At 55.9% G+C, this 23506-nt stretch overlaps 1 protein-coding gene across 50 annotated transcripts in view; it reads left to right on the plus strand.

Annotated features, from left to right (window-relative positions):
• The window catches only part of CELF4 (CUGBP Elav-like family member 4), a 299281-nt gene that overhangs the window by 53136 nt on the left and 222639 nt on the right, over positions 1 to 23506 (plus strand). For all 50 annotated transcript variants that reach the window (XM_060310636.1, XM_060310638.1, XM_060310639.1 and 47 more), the window contains exon 2: positions 21914 to 21996. In XM_060310636.1, the coding sequence (XP_060166619.1) occupies positions 21914 to 21996 (83 nt within the window). The remainder of the gene's footprint in view (positions 1 to 21913; positions 21997 to 23506) is intronic.

A 23506-nucleotide genomic window follows, 5' to 3' on the forward strand; every position in this document is an offset into this window, starting at 1 on the left:
GTACAATCACTGTGTTTTACAACAATCACCTCTATCAAGTTCCAAAACATTTTCATCACCCCACAAGGAAATCCCATATGCATTAAACAGGTACTCCCCATTCCCACTTCCTCCCGGTCCCTGGCAACCACTGGTCTTCTTTCTGTCTCTATGGATGACATAGTCCAGATGTTTCATGTAAATAGAATCATAACATAAGTGGCCTTTGCTGTCTGGCTTTTTTCACTGTGCATAATGTTTTCAGAGTTCATCCACATTGGATGGATCTGAATTTCCTTCCTTCTTCCGGGCTGAATAATATTCCATTGTGTGGTGTATCACAGTTTGTGTATCCATTCATCAGCTGATGACAATTTGGGTTGTTTGTTGAGAATCGTGTTACTGTGGATATATGTGTACAGATATTTATTTGAATGCTTGTCTTCAATTCTGTGGAATATATAGCTGAGAGGAATTGCTGGATCATATGACTAATATCTTCTTATTTTTTGTAAATTTCCAAGCTGACTTGTCTGTTTCAAGGTCTCCACCTTGATCCAGATTAGCTCAACACTTAGTATGTGCCCACTGTGTATCATGTCCTCACTGATCTAGGAGCTACCCTGTCTAACAAGTCCTATCCCATTTTACAGATGACAAACTTAAGGTTCAGATAGATCAGGTCTGAGAGGTGCCACTTCTTGGATACCATTCTTCCATCAAATTGATTTTTATATAAGTGAGTTGGGGAAAGATAAGCTGAAGTCCATTTCAGTGGCTGATCCCTTAAGCTCTGCCAGAGGGAAGGAGACTAGTATCCCAGAAAAGTCAAGATGGGACTTTGAGTCGGTTAGGCAACATCAGGGCTGGAGCAATGTAGGCAGAAGCCTCAGGAGAGTGCAGTACAGGTTGCAGCAGCAGGAGAGGTGACCCCAGGGGCAGATGAGCTGCAGACTGCAGAAGTGACTGTTCTTAACCAGAGCACAGAGACTCTAATCTCAGGGTTTGCGTCGGCACGTGCACAGCTGAGATGGCTTGACTCCGAGGAAAAGGACCTTCCCCACCTCCCACCTCTGCTCCCCCAGCCAGGAAGAGATGGTTAGCTAAAGGGACCCATCCATGGCAGCGAGGGGGCTCCAAGCCTGCAGCCCACCGGACCACTTGAGCTCACAGAGTGACCTTGAACAGCACACCGCAGATGTGATGGGAGCAGCTGGCTCGTGTCCCCTGCGGCTGCACCTGTGGCATTTGTCAGCTTGGTGAACAGGCGTGCCCGACCTATGCATACCTAGTGCCATCCATCAGCCCAGCAGGAGGCGGGGAAAGGAGCAGGGGCCCCCTCCACCCGACCCCCACCCGGCAAAAGACCTCAGCTGCCAAGTGTGTGATGAGACCACAGCCCAAGTCCTGGACACCTGCCCTGTAATTCTGTCAGGCAATTAGCACAGCAAATGGGCCCAAAGGGGCCTGCCTGGAGGGAGCCTCCCTCCTGCCTCCAAATGCTTTCCCCTGCCTCATCCCATGTGCTGGCTCCAGGCTGACAGTGCGCACACAGCACTCACCCCCTCCACCCCACGCCCCTGGCTCAGCTGCCACAGTCTGCATTGGCTCCAAAGCCTCCGATGTCTTAGTCTGGCTCTTGAGGTGCCCTGATCAAGCTCACTCTGTCTCATCTGCCGCGGCAACTTAGAACCAGATTTCAGCCTAATCAGGGAAAAGAAGTGGGAGAAAGGAGAGGCCCCAGTGAGGCCCGCACAGGGACACTGGGGAGGAAGTGGCCAGTCTTGGGAGCTGCAGGAGAGAAACTCAGCAGGTGGTGACAAAATCTGGGCCTGAACAGGGACAGGATAGAGATCGCTGCGGGGCACATGAGGACGAAGGAGAAGGCAGCCCTCCCAAGTTTCTGGCTTGGGATCCAGGAGAACGGGTCCAGGTGTGGGCAAAATAATGGCCACTCCTTTGCACAGGTTACACCTAAGGCACCACGAGCCCTCCAGGCAGCGACGTCCAGCAGATAGTGGTGTGTCTGGGAGATGGACACTAGGCCACTGTGGCTTAAGGACCACAGGGGAGCCACTGTGATTCCAGGTGAAAACAGTGAAAGGGAGGGACAACCAGGAATGAACCCAGGCTGGCTCTCAATCAGTTGCCTTCTCACCAAGGAGCCAAGATTTAAAGTAATTCCTCCAACGTCGAGACCTAACTAAGGGGGATGGGAGAGACCAATGTCACCAGGGAGGCAAGGCTGAGAAATATATGCTGATCTTAGAGGAAACAGGAAGTCACAGGAGCTTTCAAGGCAAGGAAGTGACAGATCAGAAGCTGGCTTTAGGACGATCGCCGCGCTGGCTTGAGACTGAGACACTGGAGGCCAAGGGACAAATTAGGAGGTTGTCGTAACAGCCCAGAGAAGAGGAGATGAGCGAGGAGACAGCAGACAGGAGCTCACAGGGCGAGAGCTGAGACTTCTGCCATTAGGAATAACTTTATAGACCAGTTCTAGACAAATGCAAATGCTCCTTGTCTCGGGGGGGCAGGGGTGAAGGGAAGAGGAGGCCTCCTCGCACTCGGGGCCCAGCTCTCATTCAGATGAGGGGAGGGGCCTCAGGGGCCTTGGGCAGGGTCCCGGGGAGCAGCAGTGGCCGCCGCTGTGCTCAGCCAGGATCCAGCCGATGCCTTGAGTTCTCCAGCATGGCAGGGGGGCCTGGTCAGACCCAGAGCTGCCGTCCCGGTGACTGTGACCTTCTGCAGATTATTTCTTCTTTCCGGCCCCTCATTCCCTTTACCTTGAGACTGTCCATTCCTCACTCCTTTTTATCTGTCACTTGGAAACTTAGGGCTCCTGACTCTCCACCTCCCAGAAGGTGATGAGCAGTGGGGTGTAGGATGGGCAGGAGCTCAGGCGTTGGAAAAGTGCTCAAGGAGGAAGCAAACTTTTCCGAGTTAGTAGGGCCATAAACTACGAGGCACCCATGTTTTCGCCCATTTCCCAGGGAAGCTCCGCGTCGTTCATGTGCGCTGCACGCTGACTGTGCAGTGGGCGTCTGTTGGGGCTGGAGAGTCTGAGTGGTGAAGGCAGGCGGGTGGGAGAGGGAACAAGAACGTTCCAGCCCACCTGTGGCCCCAGCTCAAGTTCAGGGAGGTTGCCAAGCCCACCTGACCACATGAGACTGCTCCCCACCCACCTGCCTCCAGGGGATGGCCTGAGTCAAGGTTATAGACGTGTTCTGTGAAGTCACCCCTGGGCCCATGAGGACAGGCTTGTCCTGACTACAGCACCAGTGGGCCCTTCTTGGAGGATCCTGGTGGAGGAAGCTGGTGCTGAGAGAGGGCCTTGCAATGGACCCCTCTGGTGAGCCAGCCATGGGCTTGACCTCAGGGGAACTGGTCTGTCTGTCCATACTTCCCTACACAGTGGGTTTTTTGGTTGGCTGTGTTTTCCCCAAACAAGCTCATGCAATTAGTTTCTTCTTGTTTCCTAAATTATTTTTGCCACTGCTAATTATTTCACACTCCATATACAAGAGTTATTGGGGTGGGTAATGGGAAGCAAGGGATCGCTTCGCGGGAGCATTGCAGGCTCCAAGACATGCAGGCAACTTTGATTTGTTTTCTGCTCAGCTGCCTGCCTGAGAGAAGGAACGGAGAATTCTGAAAGAAGAGGGGGGCAGCATTGGGGTGGGCAGGGGAGGGGGAGACACAGATACGGGCTGAAGTTTTGGAAGGTGCGTCGGGCCCACAGCCCGGGAGGGAACACCTACCAATGGGGCCAAGGACACCACTCTACTGTCCCAGGTATGTCCCAGGCAGCTCAGGGAGGGCTGCAAAATCCAGAGGATACCCTTGCTCAGTGGCATCACAAAAGGGACACATGTGGGGCCTGGCACTGCACTGGGAGCTTCACATGTGTCACAACAGGCCTGTATCAATTCCAGTGTACAATTTGGAAAGTGGGGCCCAGAGAGGTTAAGGAACTCACCCGAGATCACACAGCCAAGAAATGGTAGAGCTCAGACAGGAACCCAGATCTGTCTGATGCCAAAGCCTATATGTCTAACTGCCCTGCTCCCCTGCCTGCTTCTGGGGTTCTCTTTTTCCCCAAGGATGCTCCCTGGGAAGAGAGCACTTACCTTAGGTGGAAAGGGCTTGGTTCCACAGTCATCCCCACCTGGCCCCCAAAAGCCCACTCTGCCTGAGCTCCATCCAGGACAGATGTGCCCACTGCCACGCCTACCTCAGGGTAGCCTCCATGATGGGTGTGTCCCTTTCACCTTAGCTCTGATGAAGGGAGGTTAGAATTTTACTAAAGAAGATAAACCAAGAATCTAAGTGGGGAGGCAAAACCAGAAAATATAAGAGCTGTTGAAAGGAAGGGTATGTGGACCCCAGACGGCTTCCCTGGCGCTCTGTGTCTTCGGCCTGGCTGGCCTGTCGTCAGCCTCAAGGGTTTCGGCCAGGTGAAGCCACTCAGACTTAAACCAGTGAGAGGATCCCACTTCCTGCTGGGACAGCTGGCTCCCTCCTCTCCTGGACCAGAAACCCGCCAGACCCTCCCTCACCTCATCAGGCTCTTCCTGGTGGCCTTGGCTGCCTGAGGACGGCCGCTCCCGGGGCTCCCAGCTGTGGTGAGGACCAGCCTCCCTAGTAGCTCAGGCCCAACCTCTGAGGAGGCCTCTCACAGCAGCCAAATGCTAGGAGCTGGGACCCGCCCTGCAGATGCCGAGTGACAGCCACACTTCCACACGACTCTCTGGTCCCGCCTCTGGGACTCCACATTTTACACACACACACACCACACACACACACACACACACTGAAAGCAGAACCAGTGGACTAAGTGAGGAAGTGTGTGCAGAGTACTCACCGGGAAGGTGCTTCGTCCCTGGCCAGGGCTATACGGCCTACGGACTAGAAGCTGACACGGACCAGTGCCCTGACCCCGGACCGGGCGTACACGTTCTCATTCAGCCTTTAGCAACACAGTGAGAGTTAGTCTCCCATCTTACAAGTGAGAAACTGAGGGAGACAGTGGCTAAGAAACTTGCCCCACACCACACAGCTAAGGTGGTAGACACGTGGTGTGCGAGCCGCATCCTCCACCACCTCTCGACGCCTGCAAGGGAAGGGCCGCACAGATCACCTCATCCAGCTCCGCCGCCCTCCTTACAAAGAAGGCCCCGGGCATCAACCCACTTTCATGATTTCCAGCCCAGGGCTCTTTTAAGAGAGAGCTCTTCCAGGGGCTCCTCTCCCCTCCCCACCTCCCAGTGGGAGCTCTCTATCGTGGCTTCCGCTGGAGAAGAGGGCTGAGCTCTGGCCTCACTCATCCACCCTGGATGGGCGGGCAGGGACAGGAGAGTCCAGGGTGAGCATGAAGCCGGGCGCATGGAACAGGGGCCTTGAGGGAGACGACCAGCAACCTAGTAGCACTACTGCCATCTCCTGTGATGCCCACACCACCCACCTAGGTAAGGGAGCTAGGGCAGGAATCAAAGTGCCCATTTGATGGATGGAAAAACTGAGACCCAGAGAGGTGAAGGGACTCACCAAGTCTTGGTGGCATAAATGACTTTTGGGGAGTGCCCTATTCTGGGCTCTGCGTCTCAGAAAACAGAAGTTAAGGGATCTGGGAAAGGTGACTTGTGGGCTGGGGTCCTGGCGTCGTGTGTCCCTGGGCAGAGGACGCAGAGGGAGCTCTACCAAGGCAAGGAGCAGGACTTCTGCTGACGGGGCCAGGTTGGTACAGAGTGTCATGACCCCCAGCAGGCTCTGAGGGCCTCTCTGGCTTTATTGGCTGGAGTGCGGGGACCTGGCAAATGGCCAGTGGTCATGAGATCCCAGCCCTGCCTCTTCCTAGGTAATAAGTGACCACGAACATCCTCCCTGACCTCTCTGAGCTCAGGCTTGTCTTAGGTGAAATTGAAGAGAAGGCATCTGCGTCTCAGGGGTGTGGTGATGCACCGGGCAGGACCTGGCTTTGTGGGGCTCCCCCCTCAACTCTGGTACCCACCCCTTCCTTGGCGGCCAGTGCGCAGACTTCAGGGGGGCAGAGAGAAGAATAGACCCCATTGCTGGGCGCCTGGCACAAGCCTCTGGAGTTCAGAATGGAGGTATTGGTGCTGCCTAACAGGGTCAGGGAGGCACGGCCTGGTAGAGGTGGGATGGTACCCAGGCCCTGGCTGATGAGTGGGAACTCATCAGGCCAAGATGTGGAAGGAAGCTGTCCTCTGTGAGGCGAGGCCAAGGGAGCGAGACAAGGGCCAGAGCTGTGGGAGTATGAGGGACTCTAGGGTGGGGAAGGAGTGAATAAACCCTGGAGAGGCTGGGGCCGGGGTGGGGGGGGGGTTCTCTCACTGCAGTGCCCAGCATTCCAGTGAGGGCCCTGGCCAGGCTTGAGCGGCCAAGAGCCGGTACTGGCCCTGTAGGTGGCCTGGGCCACCGCGCTGTCTTCCGAGACTCCCTGTACCACCTTTCCTGAGAGCACTGATTACACCCTTTCTGAAAAATAAAGAACAGAAGGAAGAAAAGAAGCCGAGCCCTCTCCTCCGAGCCCTCCCTCCCTCCCTCCCACTCTCTGTGCGTCCCCCTCCCTCCCCGTCTTCCACCCGCTCTTTCTTGCTCTCCGTTGCTAAGTAGATGGTAGGTTTATTTGCGGCTGTCGGCTCCCAGTAGAAAAATTTCGTCTTGGAGAGCCGCCTGGATGGAAATGGCTTCAGCACCGATTTCATGGAGAAGGTCTGTGCAGTAATTAGTGTTCATGAGGGAGGAATTGGACTGGCAGGCTCCCAAGAAAACTACTCCCCAAAAGTTAGCGTGAGTCCAGAGGGCTACATCAAATCCAATTCCAGAGTGTGCATCTCCATCGCTATATATAGACCCGCAGACGAAAACAGGCAGCGCTGTGGCTCGCAGTTCAAGGGGGAACTGGTCCTGGGAGGCAGAGGCGGCCTGTGCTGCTGAAACCGCGGGGGATGTAGAAACTTGATGGCTACTGCCGCCCTCCCGCTGAGCCCTGTGCATCTCCCACCTTCCTACCCCACCACCCCAGCTTGGACCCCCTCCACCCCAGCTTGGCCGGCACAAACACCTGGAGAGGGGAAGGGAGGAGAGAGCAAGGCTGGGCTAGCCCGTGCTGGCCAACACTGGGGTACCATCTCACTGCAAATGCCCCCTGCCCCGTGGGTCCCCACACAGATCACACTCACTCCAGCCACTAGGAATGACATCCCCTCTCCTTCCTCAACCCTCTGTCAAGGCCCCCCCCCCGGGGGCATGCCTGCCTCCACGATGGTCCCCTGCTCGCTCATGCTGTTGCTGGCTTCCCCAGGCCTCTGCATTCAGAAGCTGGGTCACTGGGTGGCATGCCACCTTTCTCGGCTTCCTCCGTGTCCCAAGCTGGGTGTCGCTGAGGTCCGGCAGCACATCTTCCTCTCCTTTCCTTCCCTCTGTCCCCAGGTCAGTCCGGGAAAAGAGCAGATGCCCTTGGACACTTAGGGAAAAACTGAGGGCAGCAGGTCCCAGAGGCCTGCCAGGAACTGGGGGCTCTACCTTGTCCACCTGGGCCTTCAGGTTGAGGGAGGAACAGGTAGAAGAAGCCGGGTTAAAATCCAGAACTCCGAGTCTGCCTTCTTCATTCCTGGGAAGTTTGTTGCTCCAGCCGGGATTTTACAGACAAGGAAGCCGGGGTCCCCAGGAGACCAGGACCCTCATCTGGCCCCTGATGCAAGTTGCAGCTCCCACCGGATCTTTTCACACTTCCGTGCTGTGTGGCCTTTGCACCCAGGGTCTCCCTCTGCGTTCCTGCCGTTCCTGCCTCTGTTCCGCCAAGTCCTGGACCCTCTGCTCTCACTTAGCCTGGCCTCTGGGCCACATTTCTGGTACCACTGGGGAGGTCAGCCCTGCACTCCACAGGGTGTGTAAAGCCAAGGCAGGGGCCTCTGCTCAGTCGCAGATGAGGGCCACAGCTGCCCAGAAGGAGGCCCAGCAGCAGTTCCTTTAACCACCCCAATGCCTGGCTTCTCCTTCTCAGCCTCAGCTCATCAACCTGGCCTTCCTGGCCACAGGGTACAATTAGCTTAGCGAAGACAAAGCAAAGGTCTAAAGAAAATGTCTAGGAAGCCCAGAGAAAGGGTAAAACCTGAGGATGCAAAGACTGAGAAATGGGCAGCTACGGAGTCAGACCCATCACGGAGGTGATAAGGTTAGGCCTCAGGTTGGCTCCCCCCAGCCCTGGGTCCCCACAAAACCCCCTTCTCAGCCCACTCCAGCTGCCCCCCACTCTCCCAGGCGGCGGTGGGCTGCTACGTGGACTCGGCCGCCACCCACGCCCGTGAGCCTGTTCTACCTGTTCCCTTCCACTTGATGCAAAGCCTTGGAGACACTCTTCCATCTGCTGACGGTCTGCTCCCTGCACGCTTTGTCTGGGGCTTTCCACATTGGCCACCAAACACCGGCCTGTTCACCCCTCCTCAGGGCTGCACTGGGCTCCACAGCGCTCTCAGAGGCTTGTCCTCCAAGAGGCCGGGCAGTGGACCTGAGCTGTTTCTCTCACTGACCAGCTGTGTGCTCTGGGGATGAGTGCCTCACCTTGACCCACAGACGTGTCCCATTCTTCCTCCGTAGAAGAACAGTGTACACCCCCTGCTCCCTTACCACCCCCCCATTCACTCACTGATGAATTCATATGCGCTAGGACCCACTTTGTGCCAGGACTGTGCTGATGCTGGGGACACAGACTCATGGGATATCAAACCCATTTCACAAAAAGGAAACTGAGGTCCAGAGAGATCTGGTGACTTGCTGCAGGCTGTGGTTTACCGATCAAGAGATTGCCTTCAGTTGGCATCCTAATGCCAAACCAGTGTGCATCCCTCACCCTGTGCTGCCTGTCACCATGCCAGGCCCTGTGCCAGGAGCAGGGCTTACCAGGGTCCATGGCGGACGGGTCAGCCTTGCCATCAGGGAGCTCACAGGGTCCTTGAGAGAAGTCAGTGAGGAACACGGGTGAGAGTGCCCAGTCCACCGCCATCCCCTCCCCATGCCCACCCTCAGGGGTTGCCCACCCCTCCCCTGCTCTCCCCTCACAACACTGCCAGGTCCTGTACTGCTCCTGAGTGAGACACCCCCAGCCTTCCTCTCCCCAACCCTCCCAGCCCACATTCCCAGGTCTTAACAATCCCTCTCACAAAAGAAACAATTGACACTGAGGTGCCTCTTTGGGGAAGCATGAAGCCAGCTCTTTGTCACCCAGGTCCCTGCCAGCTCATTACTGCCTCCTGTCATTAGCATATTAGATACACGAGGTAAACAAAACACACATCCCAGACTTTCAATGCCAGCCATCTGTCACTCTGCCCCCAGCGTGCTGGCCCGTGCCGGGGCAGGAAGCACACCCGGGGTCCACGTCTGTGTGAGTGTGTGTGGCAGGGAGGATGTGCAGGTCCCATGCAAGGAAAGCAGACATCACCAGACAGCGTAAATGCCAAAGCTATTTTTCACACTGTAGGGAATCTTTAGCATCACATCACAACTGCTGCTACTGAAAATGGTAGCAATAGTAATCCCCTCCATTAATTATATGCTAGGCGCTCTGCTGGACACCCACTACTCCAGCAGATGAGTGTCCTTATCCCCATTTCCCAGGTAAGGAGCCTGAGGCCCAGGGGGCTACGCCAACTTCTAGCACAAGACAGAGGCTACTGTCGGAACCAGATCCACCTCCCTCCGAGGTCGCAGCCCTCTCCCCGGACTCCAGACATCCTGCTGATGGAAACAATCAGGACACAGGGGTTACACGGTTTTCCCAGAGGCACTAGCTGGCTGACGACAGAAACCAGGGGGTCAGATGTCACAGTTATTTGGAGATGGAAAAAAATGGTATATTCTGGAGTAGTCAGGATGGGAATTAAATAGATGGACAGGAGAGAATACGGGGTCCCAGCGATGAGGCCAAAAAAGAAAGGAAGGAAGGAGGAAGGGAGAGAGGATGTTGGAAGTGGCGGGGGTGGGGGGAGAAAGGAAAGAAAGAGAGGAACAAGGGAAGAAAGGAAGGGAGGAAGTAAAGAGAAGAAGAGGAAAGGAAGAACAGACAAGGGGGAAAGCCAAGGAAAGGTGCTAGGGAAGGTGTCTGGAGGAGCTTTGAAGGGGCTAGCACTCTCAGGGGCTCCAGCCTTCTTAACCACTTGGGAGGCCCCAAACTCACCCTGCTACCCACACCTCTTCCCCTTTTCCCAGCACATCCTTCCCTAGAGGCCATGCTGGGTTCAAGACTCAGGCAGCCTTGCACTGATTCTCCCCGGGGCGGAGCTGAGTATCCTCCTCCATGAGGGGCAGAGCCCATGATTCAGGTCACAGGCCCTGCAGGCAGCCTGCCCCAGCTCACAGCCCAGCTCCACCATGGACCTGGCCATAAGACCTTGGGCAAGTCTTTCATCTTTGTGTGACTCAGTTTCCTTACCTGTAAAAGGGGGATAATAGTACTATTTTATAGAGTTATTGTATTAAATGAGACAATACATGTAAAACACTCAGAACAATGCCCAACATATAACCCCAAATCCCTAAGTGTTTGCTGTTATCATTTGTGCCACTGGTGAGCCCCACACAAACCTCAGCTTAGTGGGTATGCCTGTTGCAGGTATATCACCTGGCCTTGCAAGTGTGTTTAGCCAGCGTCTTCTTTAAAGCAGGGGGTATGTCTTTCATCCTTTGGCAAATGGTAGACTATCAACACATGGTTGTAGAATGAATGAATGAGTGAGCCATCTTTCACTCCATCCACAGATGACAGTCACATGGTTTGTTGAGTCTTGAGTACCAGTCAACTGATTAGTTAGTTCAGTCTTCTTTCTTGGTGGGTTCTGTGGACATGTGAGTGGGTCTCTGGGAAAAGAAGACACAGAACTGAATGCCAGGCTCTGTCCCACCCCCCCCCATATGTCATCCTCCCCATTTGCCAACTGCCTTTCATCACCTTGGGCACTACCTGCAGGTCAGCAATGAAGGAAGGGTGACGGTGCACGGCTCTGCCTCTTCCCAGGATCAGGGACAGCTGACTCTAAAGCAAAAGCCAGAGCCTGCCCACCCCTCCTAAACTGTGAACAATATCTCTGCTAGGCTCGCGGGCTTGAGGGATTGACTCACTGAAGCCAGCATCCCAATCACATTTGCTGACTACTCCCTTGCCGCAGTCCTCAGGTTAAATATTGCTAAATGCCTGTGATTGAACCTATCTTACTGACGTTGGGTGAAGCGCAAAGCCTGGCCAGAAGAGTGGCTTAAGTGGCCGAGATCATGAGAGAAAGGCATCCTCCACCTAGAGCTGGACCATGGCCTACCTGGACTGAGTGAGATTGTTTTTCTGCTTTTAAAAAGAAAATCACATTTTCCAAACATTGATCCTGTAATACAGGACTCCTGGCTATTGGTCTTTTCAAAATAGTCTGTCTTGGATGCTGAGGTCGGAATTTCTTGATCGGTGCTTCTGTTTTTGTTGTTGTTGTTGTTCTTTAAGTGAATTAGGGCCTGTTAGGAAGGAGCCGGAGAAGAGAGGTGAGATTAACTCACCTCACCTGGCGGGTCCTGAGTGACCACTTGCAATCAGAGAGGGGTGGCACACCCTCCCCTCCTAATTTTGAGCAGTTCAACTGATCTTGTGAAGCCCCCATCCCGGGGCTTGGTCGGGGATACGGGAGGAGAGGCACAGCCCCAGGAGCTGCAGTCTAGTTGAGGAGACAGAGTTCCCACAGATGAGAACAGCAGAAAACTGTTCAACTAAGCACTTGTTTTTATGTGTCGGACTCTTGGATGTGGAAGGGCTCATTGGAAGGAGAGTCAGCATAGGCTGGGAAGCTGGGGAGGGTTCCAATGGTGGGGGAATCTGGTAGAGGACCCGGGTGCGGGGAAGGCGTGCCGGTGAGGAGAAGAGCAGGAACAAAGGCCCAGGGGTGACAGGGACACCCACTGTGGGGGAGCGTGGTTCAGGGTGACAGACGAAGGGACAAAGGGACTCGTCAGCCCCCTGCCTTGTGAGTCTGCTTACCTCTCCTTCCATGGGAGAAAGGAGTCAGAGAGACTGACTGCCCCACCACACAGCACAGCATGGGGGTAGAGAGCTGTCTCTGTGGGTGTGCTGGGGACAGTTCCAGGCTGGGGTCCCGAGGTTCCAGGGTCATACCAAGGAGGGATTCCTCCACACATCCCTCTGCATGGGGAAGGGGATGCTACTGGGGAAAATGACATCCCCTCCCGGCCAATTTGGAGCTGTCCATGTAAAGCTCCAACAAGGGGAATTCTATGCAACTCACAAAGCATTCACTGAGCTCCCTCTGTGGGCACAAGACCTGCACACGTCCAGCAAATGCCGGGGTCACTGGGGGCTCAGATCCCACACCGTGTCCTTCCTGCACACTGAGGAATCAGTCCGAGGCCAGCAGCATGGCAGAAGTAAGCCAGCGAGGCTCTGCATTTCCGGCCAAACAGGCAAGGAGAGAGAGGCGATCGCGGGCAGGCAGGAGTGGAGATGGGCAGGCAGAGGACAGAGGCAGAGACCAGGGAGGTGCTTTGCTTCTCAGATCAGTTATATGGGCCTTGCTTTCTCAGAGATTCTGCCTGTTGCCCATCTCCCGCAGTTTAGCCATTGGTGGGGTCACACCAATGAGACCCCAGAGCTTCTCTCACGTGGTGCACGGTGAGCAGTGGTCCCTTCCCAGGGAGTCACGCCCAGCTTCTCAGCAGGTGCACCCTGATCTGAGAAAATTCAAAACAGGAAGATCTGAACTCCCAGTCCAGGTTCGTTAGAAGGGGACACAGTTCGGTTTCTTGGCTCTAGCGTTTATCTTGGTATTTGTATGAGGAACGAATACCCCACATGCATTTCAAATCCAGCCTTGGTGCTCAGATAGAGCCCTCTGTGGAGGAGCCCGAGATCTGACTTTCACATTGGAGACGCCACTGGGGGTAGAGGGAGGTCAGGTGCATGGGGTCCAGGGAGGCCCCAGAGACCTCAGCTCTCTCCACCTGGGTCCTTGGAGGAAGAGAATGAGGTCATCCCTGAGCCCCTCACCCCAAATCCCAGCCATGGGGTGGGGGTGTGGAGGGAGGACATCTCCCATCAGGGCCCCCAAGGTCCCCACTCACACTTCCTGACACACTGCCCAGGGCCTTGGGAGGGGATGACAGGAACTGAGCCTCAAACCAGGTCTCTGCTTCACCACCAAGCAAGTCACACAGGCCCCCCTGGTTGTCAGATGCTGGTAACACCCCTGTCTACTCTAAGGTGCAAGCGTCATGAGCTCCCGGGCATGACAGCACAGTGGCAAGTAAATCTCCATGTGTGAATGAAAGGGAGCAGTTTGTGCCGTCCTGGGGACCAGCAGGCGCTGCCAGCCTAGAGCAGGGGCACAAGGGCAGCCCCTTGGCTGTGGGAACAAAAGCCAGCACGTGTCACGAAGCAGGTTGTACTTGTCTTGTTGGGCCTTAGAAAGTCTGACACTTTCCCTGGGCCCGTCCCCAACCCCTGAGCCCCATGGGCCCATCAGCCCAGCCACAGACCGAGAACTCTTTGTTGAGAAAGGGGAGAAGCCATCAGTATGTCACGTCCATTTTTTGTCCTTTTTCACAGTGCCATAAAGATGTTGCAGCCGACACCAGACATGAAATCCTCCGGCACTGAGGGTATGAACAAGGGTAACTATCAGGGACAGACCCTTGGCAAAAGGCCCACCTGCTGGTCCATCCTCTGAGGTCTGAGCCAATTAGGTCCCTGGGTCTGAACTTACTGGGCCCTGCCCAGTGCCCCCAGGAAGAGAAAGAGAGGGCTGGTCCCGTCCCCTGGGGCTTCCCAGTCTAGGTCTGGGGGTGTTCCCCAGCCCCACGCCCATCTGTATCTTGTGGCCACCAAGGGCAGAAAGGCTGAGACCGTCACAGTGAGCCGGGTCCAGTTCCCCACATCACACAACCAGCTTAACTCTGAGAAACTCTTGAACTTGGAGTTCACCTGCAGCTCAAACTCCTCTGGAGTTTCTGGTGTAAAGAGAGTTGACGCAGGAGGGCAGTGCTGAGCCTGAAAGCAGGCTGTGGGCTGAGGGTGGGGTTTCAGCACTGGAGGGCCCTGAAGAAAGGAGCAGGCCAACAGCCCTGATTCACTGGCTGAGGGCACCATCCATCTCCCTCTCCTGCCGGCCGCCCCATCATCCCCACCCACCAGGCCTCCTCAGAGGAAGACGGATGGCTCCTTCTACCTCTGCGGGCCTAAGCCGGAGGGCAGACATCCCATCCCAGACCCTCTCCACACACGGCTTCCCCTGAGGTCAGCCATCTCTCCCCAGCCTTGCATCTCACTGTCACCCAGCCAGGGCCAGAGTGGAGTTTAACAACTACTGCATTCAATGACGTCTATTCCTGGGGATGGGGGGTGGGGGGAGGAGACCCTGGAGTTAGCAGCTCCTGTAGTAGAATATTTCCATGTGGGCAAACACACACCACCCAGAAGACACTGGGAAGGCCACCCTTGCCCACCCAGACCATGGGGGACAGAGGTAGACAAAGATGTGGAGACAAAGACGTGTGTCTTCTAACTGCCAAATGAGAGGGACCATTGCTAAGGGCTTTAAGAGATGTTGGGGTTGGTGTAGTCAAGGAAGACTTCCTGGAGGAGGGGAGGCTTAGTCTCTCCTAGGACACGTGGGCTCAAAAGGAAGGAGGCATGGAAGAGGTAGCAGGGGAAAGGGTACTGTTCTGAGGCTTGGATTCCCCCAATGCAGGTGGAGAAGTAAGAGTCAGAGTCATGCTCTGTGGGTGAGCAATCATTGTCCTTCTCTTACGGAGAGAGGAGAACATCAGCAGAGAAATCCCCAGAGAAAGGGGGAGGGAGGGAGTATAGTCCAGGTAGAAAGGCCTGGAGGGACTGGAATGGCCAAGACGGGTCCTGGGGAGATTCTGGCAGAAGGGTCACCCCGTGGCCGGGCACTGGGAAAGAGAGGCAGAGACAGTGGCAGGGCCAGCCCCGTGGTTTCTTTCTCTGCCTGTTACCAGGAGCTCACAGATTCTCAAGGCTCTCAGAGATTAGAAGAGGAGATGAGGCTTACCCCTGGGGCAAGCCATGAGCAGTGGTCAAGGGTACAGCCACATAGGAATCCACAGAAGGTGAGACCACAAGGCCGAGGTAGGCTCTTAGGGCCTCACTGAAGAGCAGGACCCAAGCAGTGGGTTTGGAGGAGGTGCAAACCTGGGGCAGGCCAAGAGGTGGGGGGACATTCCCAGAGGAAGAGCATATATGTGAAGAACTGCTCTGCAGCTGTCTCTCCCACACGAGGGAAGGGGGCATCTGCCCCAGAAGGCACTGGGGAGGCAACCCTCACCCACCCAGACCATCGGGGACAGAGGCTCGATGGCGGGACACACATAGCTTTGGAACACCAGCAACCCTCTTTCCAGGGAAACTGGAAGACATCCCCTCTCCCCCTCCCTCTATCCACCCACACACAGTCTGCCTTAATTTCTCTGCAGTGGGGCCCACCTCCGTTTTGTAAACCCTGGGATGAGGAATGATGCTCTGAGGGTGGGGTTTCAGGCCCCATGGCAGGTGGATGGGTGGAGATTCAGGGCAAAGAAAATCACTCCCAACAGGGAGCCTCTCCTTGACCCTTAGGTCTGGCTGATTGGTGGGTTTTCTGCTCCCTTCCTGTTCCCCACCCCCTCCCACACCCAGCTTCCTCTCACTTCCTCCAGGCCAGTCAAGTGCAGGGCCTGAGGATCTGATGTTTTATTAAAGTCCAGATCTTCCTATTCTAGGGCCACCTTCCTCTGGCTAATTCTGTAATTCAATTAGTAGGAAGCCAAGGCCCGGCTGGGGTGGGAGGAGGGCGCGCTTCGGGAGCCTTCCTTCCCATGATGATTACACCCCAGGCTTCAGCCCTGTTCAGAGCTGGGCAGGAAATTGTACTTCCTTCACTTCACAATGACAAGGGCCTTTTATCCCCACACACGGGGGCTTTGTAAATTACTGCCATCTCCGTGCAATTAATTCTGCCGCGCTGTGTTTTTTCCCTCGTGTGGGAGAGGGCACCCGCCCACCTTCTCAGGAATCAGCAGCGCCCCCTGCACCATCAGCCCAGGCTGCCCTTCTGGAGGAGGGTGTCTGCCACCCACCCACCTGCGCCCTAGCCGGCAACGCCCACTCTGCCTGCCTCCCCCAGCTGGCTTAACCTCCCCTGTCCCTACCCTTCTCCTCCTCCCTCTCCTTCTCTGCCCCCAGTGCTTCCTGATCTCTCTTCAGTGCCCCAAACCCCCAGTCGTGGTCCCCCCACCCTCTTCAGTTCCTTGGGCTAGAAGCTTCCGTTTCCATGAAGCTTCAGTTCCATTTAGAAGACTCTGTCTCCACCCTTCACGGAGCTGACAGTCTATTCAGAGACACAAGACATGAAAAGGATCAACAGAAGGATGGGTAAATAAGAACAGTGAGGGGCTTCCCTGGTGGCCCAGTGGTTGAGAGTCCGCCTGCCGATGCAGGGGACACGGGTTCGTGGCCCAGTCCGGGAAGATCCTACGTGCAGCACTGTGGTGTGACTTTTCTGCAACTGTGACATTTCCCTGCCCCCACGCCCACCCCGATGATCTCCCAAGTCCGGCCCTGCTCCGCCAGGCTGCAATTCTATTCCACCAGGTCAGCGCTAGAAAGCGCTGACCCTGAGGCGGGGAGAGTCAAGTGATGAGCTGGTGCTGGGAGAACCATCCCAGACACTGGGACAGGACGGGGAAGGCGGGAGCTGAGGGGCGAGGCTGGACCTCACCCAGAGGTTCTCAAGTCACTTCTGCGCCTTTTCACCTCAGATCCCGCCATCAGCGCCACACAGCCGGTTGGGCCTCAGGAGACCTGGAGGGCGAGACAGGTGTGGGGGGAGGGTGGGCCTCTGTGCTCCATCATGGATTCTATCCCCCCCAGACAGCATCTTCTGGGATTCAGGGCCACAGGACCCAAATGAATACCATTTACAGCTTGCTGGGTGGAGAGAATCTACTTCAACTCCCAGAGCTCAGAGGAAGCTTTGAGGCAGGGCCATAGCAGGACCCACCCATGATAATTTCCCTCATGAAGAACCTGCCAGGAAGCTAATGTCCAGTGATCTTCGTCCGTGCCCTCAGAACGGGCTGTGGGTCCTGCATCCTGCCTGGCTCACCCATTTCCACCCACCCCATTTTCACTCCATCTTCCCCTCTTAGCAAAGTATTTTTGTTTTTTCTTTAAAGTTAATTATATAAATGATACATGATACATGCGGGTCTAAATGTGTCAAACAAAACAAAAAGTGTTAAAGTCATGGGAGACACCACCTACCCTCCCCCTTCCTCCCTCTTTTCAGCTTGATGGGACCCTTGTAGACCTTGGGCTATGGTGTAGGCACAAATTTGGGTGCATATGGGAGCCGGGGAGATGTCTCTGTATATACACGGCATCTGCTACTTTGCAACCTGCTTCTCCCATCTGACAGTGCGTCTTTCTGTGTTGGACATTTAGAACCATTTCACCTTTTTAATTGTTGTAGAGTATTCCACAGTTTAAACATAAAAACATTCTGGCACTGAGAAACCTTTAGATGGTTTTCCATTTTATTGCTATTCCCAACAGCTACGGTGGACCCATGTCTCCTCCTCTGTGAGCACAAGTATACAGGCAGGGTCAGGCTTGGGAAGGGAAGTGTTGGGCCTGAAGACAGGGAGAGATGTCTGTGCCACCAGCCCCATCCCCGGGAAGGGCGCTCCATTATCAGACCTTCTCAAGCCTTCAGGTGCAGAGCCCGTACCACTCCCCCTGCCCACCCACCTCTGTTGCCTTGGATCGAATGTGGCTGCTCCCTGAGAGAACCCCATTTCCCAACTAGGCTGAGAGTTCCCAAGGGGCCTCACCGGGAGTGTCTCTGGGGACACCTCAGCTCCTTACAGGAGAGGGAGCCTGGCAGATTTAGTGACTGCCGAGCTGAGGCCCCCCTGCACCGCCCTCACAGCTCAGAGCCCCCTCCTCAACTCCTAGGAGAAGTACTGATGAGGACAGGAAGTCACAGTTAGTTCAGTGAGTGTCCAGTGGGCGAGGCTTGCGAGCGCTCTCTCCCCTGGCCACCCTGGGCGCCCACCTTGGCCCCCACCCAGGCCCGCTGCCCTCTGCAGCACCCTGTGAAGACAAACTCCCCTCCTGAAGCCCCCCATCCCTGCCAAGCTGCCGCTCCTTCAGGGTTCTGCCCCCAGCAAGGGAGCAGATGTGGTCCCTTCAAGCACACAGAGTCAGCTGTTGATAACTATGTACTGTGTCTGCCTTTTTTTTTTTTTTTTTATATTTTATTTATTTATTTTTGTTGTGGTACGCGGGCCTCTCACTGCTGTGGCCTCTCCCGTTGCGGAGCACAGGCTCCAGACGCGCAGGCTCAGCAGCCGTGGCTCAGGGGCCCAGCCACTCCGCGGCATGGGGGATCCTCCCAGACCGGGGCACGAACCCGTGTCCCCTGCATCGGCAGGCGGACTCTCAACCACCGCGCTACCAGGGAAGCCCCTGTGTCCGCCTTTTTAAAAGAGCCACAGTGAGACAGCTCTCTCAGAGTGGACTGTCAGACATGGTACTGGGCTGGCTGAAGAGATAGTTTGAGGAGGCCAGGTGGGTGGGCACCAGTTGGCCCCTGTGTAAGGCTGGTCCCTCCTCATGGAGGCGTAGAGGGACAGGAGGGACTCTGCCTCTCTGACCCACCCCCCCCATCCACAAGAGTGACTGTGTTTACACTGTGCTCTGTGATTAGAGAGCTCTGCAGAGGTTGTTAATGCTCATTGGCTAGTAAGTCTCCCGGCCAGCCTCTGAAGGGAGTTAGAGATGAGGAAACTGGGACTCAGAGAGAGGCATCAGTAAGTGACCCCTGGCTGAGTACCGCTTCCTGTCTGGAACCACGCATCAGCCTTTGCAGGGGATGATCTGATGGGGGAGAGAGCAGGATGGTGACAGTAACCATACTGTCAAGCCCTGAGCAAATGGGCTCAAGGAGGCCTTGGGGACAAGAGCCCTCCCACCAGGGCAACCTCTCAGCTCTCACCAGCAACCTCTGTCCTCCCACTATGGAGTGTCCTCGGGCCCTTGATCAGCTCCCAGCACCGCTGCCATGTCCCCGCACCTCCTGGCACCCCCAAAGTAGCCAAAGTGTTCGGGATTCAATGCTCTTGGCAAACATGTGTTGAGCTCCTGCCCCTTTCTGGGCACCGAGAACTAAGGAACAGAACAAAATCAAGTCCCGACCTCATCTGAGCCCGGGGAAACGCTCATCGAGGAACACACACACAGTATTAACGTGTCTGGGTGAGGGGTGCCAAAGAGAAGCACAAACAGGACGAGGGGTCAGAGAGCAGGCCTGCGTCCTGTGTGGGGGGTGGGAGGAGGTGCTGCATTAAATGAGGCCATCGGGAGAGGCATCTCTGAGGAGGCCACGTGTGAGCGGAACCTCAAGGGAGTGAAGGGGCAGGCCGTGCAGACCGTAGGCCGAGCTCCTTCTGAGCAGAGGGAACCACCAGAGCCAAGGTCCGAGGGCAGAGTATGCCTGGCGGGGCAGTGAGGCTGGAATGAGTTGGGTGAGCGAGCAGGGGAGGAATGGAAGAAGTCAAGGGGTGCAGATGACAGCGGAAGTCACACAGGGCCTGGGGGTCCCTCAAAGATTCTGGTTCACAACACAGCTCTGAGCGCTCTCAAAAAAAACTGTATCAGAAATGCCTGGAAGCTGGACAAACGCAACAGATTCTTTTTTTTTTTTCCTTTCTGGAGTCCTTTCCTTGTTATCCTGGTCCATGGAAACAACGTGGTCATTTTCTCTCCTTCCTCCCTTCTCCTCCTCCCTCTCCAAACCTGCCCTGACCTTGTCCTGAGCTGGCTTGCACAGCGGCTGCCTCCCAGTTGCAGGCAGGCATGGGCGGAGGACAAGGCCAGTGAGGGGACAAGAGGAAAGAGGCCCTGGCAGAGGCAGGCAGCAGCACGAGGGACGACGTCATGGGGGCCTCTGATTGCTGTTCATTTTAGTCCCCCAGTGTCTCCATCAATAACCGTCTGCCACAACCAGGATGGAGGAGCGGGGAGGGGGGGAGGAGGGGTGATCTGGGGTCTGGATGGGGAGGCATGAGATGGAGTGGGACAGAGGCTCCTTGGCACTCATAGCTCCTCCCAGCCTGGGACAGAGTTGGAGGCAGGGAAGGCAGAGAGCCACGGGAGCTGAGAACTGTCTCCCAGCTTTCTCTCCCCGCTTCCTTCTGCCCGTCTCTACATCTCCCTCGCACATACATTCCCTTCCATCTCCTCTCTGAAGCTAGGAGAGGAAGGGAGGCAGGACCAAGTTTTACATTGGAAGGAGAGGAAGGGAGTTTTTATTGGGTGATGGAGGAGTCAGGAACTGCAGAGGATGCTGGGAGCACTCTTATGTCCAGGGAAACGAACAAAAGGCCAGAGCGAGCCTGGTGACAAGGCACCAGACTGGCACCAGAAGCCTACAAGCCTCATGAGAAGAGGGCCTGGGCTCCTGGACCTGTCACAGAAACTGGCTCAAGGGCACTCAGGAAATAGTTGATAAATGGCCAGGAGGATGACCACCGGCCAGCTGTGGGCAGTCGAGAAGGGAGGTTGATTTAAGATGAACTAGACCAGTCAAGGTGGTCTGCCGGGAAGAAGTGGATCTTGATCAGATTCTTGAAAGATGGATGGGATTGGTAGATGTGAAAATGGGGAGAGAAGGCATACCAGGTGAGGAGACTGGAAAGGGGGAGAGCAAAGAAAGGGGGGCAGTGGTGAACACAGATGGTTGGGAGATCAGATCATGGGAGAGAGAGTGAAACAAGGGAGAGAAAGAAGACAGTGAGCCAGAGGTGGTGGCCAGCGCCCAGGGTGCCTTCTCTGGGGCCATGGTGACTTTAGGAAGTCTGAGGCCACTATGCCCCTCCAGATGCAAGCCTGCTGCAGGCTGAAGTTGGCTTTTTGACTTTCCCTAAGACCCTAGGGCCGCCCAAGCCACACAGCCACATCTGGAGGCAGAGGAAGAGGCCCTGACACTGAGCAGTCTGAGGGAACTCCCAAAAAGCCTCTCCCACCAACAAGTATTCTCTTTACCTTGTCACCATGCCTGAAGGGCCAGCATTAAAAAGTCACCGCTTGAGTAAGACACAGTGTTCTGTAAAATCCAGATTCCCCGGTGAGGCACTGCAAGAGGAAAGCTGGACTGGACATTGCAGACCACTGGATCAACCCTCTCGGTTAACACGTGAGGAGACTGAGGCAGGACAGGAGACTGCTGAAGTCACCCAGGGAATCAGAGGCAGAGCAAGAGTCTCCAAGCCCTCCAGGAGGGGTGTGAAGATATCACTGCAGATGTGACAACCGACTGGGGCAGGGGGCACATGGACAGCCCCATTCATTTTATTAGGACAGCCTGGCCTGGGGTCCTCCTTACAGATGGAGTCTTTGTTTGAAAGGTCGGGAGGGTCCCTGCATCATCCCTCCTAAGGGGCCAGAACAAGAGTTCACGATGGAGTGTAACTAGAGGTGCTGGGGTGAGGGGTGGAAGCTGCCCCTTCTGGGAGGTATTGGGGCTGGAGCTGAAACAGAACAACATCGGAGGGAGGCAGGCAGGCACCTGGCAGGCGGACAGGAAGAGACCCGCGGGGAGAGGGGGCGTGGCGGGGAGAAGATGCAGAGTGGGGAGACTTCACCGAAGGAGCAAAATAGAAAAGCAACGAGAGAGACGAAGAGCAGACACGGGAAAACGGCGAGGCAGGAAAGCTCGAGTAGAGCGCACGGGAGAGAAAGAGAGGTGGCGAGAGGGATCAAGAGCGGGGAGGGGCTGGAGACCGGAGGGCGGGCGGGAGGGCGCGTGGGCGGCCCGAGGGCGCCCCACTGACCCTTCTCGGCGCTTGCTTCCCTCCCCAGGCTGCGCTTTCCTCACCTACTGCGAGCGTGAGTCAGCGCTGAAGGCCCAGAGCGCGCTGCACGAGCAGAAGACTCTGCCCGGGGTAAGTGGCGCCCGCCGAGGCGCGAGCGACGGGCGCGCCGACAGGGGGCGACTTCGTGAGGCCGAGCCGCGGTGCAGCCGGCGGGGGGCTCGCGGGCCCCGGTGCGCGGCGCCGGCCTTCGCTCGGGAACTCGCGCGTCGCCCCTTGGGCCCCCAGAAGCCTCGAGGCGCGGGGCTGGGAAGCGGGCGCGTGGGCGCCGAGCTCAGACCTCGCCTGGCGGCCTGCGCACTCGGCCGTCCAGGCCCGACGGAATCCGGGCGGGGGACGAACTCGGCCGTGGCCACAAAGCTCGGGCGGGCGCGGCTCCTCCCCTGACCCACCGGGGCGCCGCCGATCGGTTTTCTCCTCCGAGCACTATCCCGTTCGGGCAGCCCCGGGGTGGGGACGCGGGGTGCCCGGGGCCCTGAGATCCCGGAGCTGCCTCTATTGGGCCCGCCGGGCCGCCTGCCGCAAGGCTGCACGAACACCCACCGATCGACGTCGGACCCTCGCCGTTCCTGGGGTGGGGGCCGGGCCGGGCCGGGAGGGAGGGAGTGCCTACCCGCCCGGGCTCGGCGCCGCGAGTGAGATCACCGCGGTTTATTTCAGGAGCCAGCCCTCGTCTTTGATAAACTATCGTGCCTCAGCCCTGGTTTATAGCTTCTGTGCGGGGGAGAAGAGAATTATTTATGGCCCCCCTAACTGGGTGTGATATCAGCCGTGGCTATTATCGAAGCTAGTTCATCACCATAAAATAAGAAGTGTTCCCCGGGTCAAGGGTCTGCGCGGTCTCTCCTGTGGGTTCAGAGAGATGGGGCGGGGGATGCGGAAGGAGGGGGAGATATGCAGCTCACCGAGTATCTAAAGATAAATGGAAAGATGTGAGTGTTTGTGGGCATAGTTTAAAGAATTTTAAAATGTACCGTGTTGAAGCTTATACAATGGACACTGCAGGGAAGCACATGTGTTCTGTATATATGCTCACCAATATTTACACATGCATGTTTACATTCTTACCAAGCAAATCGTATGTAAACACACGTTTCCATTTCTGCCCCACAGCGGGAAAGGTTAACCAGGTAGACAGAGGGAAAGCGCAACCTGGGGCGGGAGCAGTCTTCCTTTGCATCAGAGATCCTTCTTTACCCGTTTAGGGGTGGGGAGGGCCTTCCTTCCATTAAGATAGCCTTTGCATTGTATTTTGGTATTTGTGATTGCAAAGCACGAGGCTGAGTCATCTTAATAACACACCCGCGGATGCAAATGTATGGAAATCGTGCACCGCACAGGTTTTTGTGTGGAACCCAGCTCTGGCAAGGTGGCCATTCCCCAGTTGGTTTTTCAGTGGCGCAGCTACGTGCACATATATTATAGTAATTACTTTCTGGGTGCCCTCTGTAAGATGGCAGAAATACGCTCCACATCACCCCATGTTATGTGTGAAGCATAAAGCCATATTGTAAGAAAATCAAAGGCTTCTGAGAAAGGTTTGTGCTGATTAATAAAGTGTTTGTGGTACTTTGTTTTGGGG

This window comes from Globicephala melas, chromosome 13, assembly GCF_963455315.2.
Source record: "Globicephala melas chromosome 13, mGloMel1.2, whole genome shotgun sequence".
NCBI lineage: Eukaryota > Metazoa > Chordata > Mammalia > Artiodactyla > Delphinidae > Globicephala > Globicephala melas.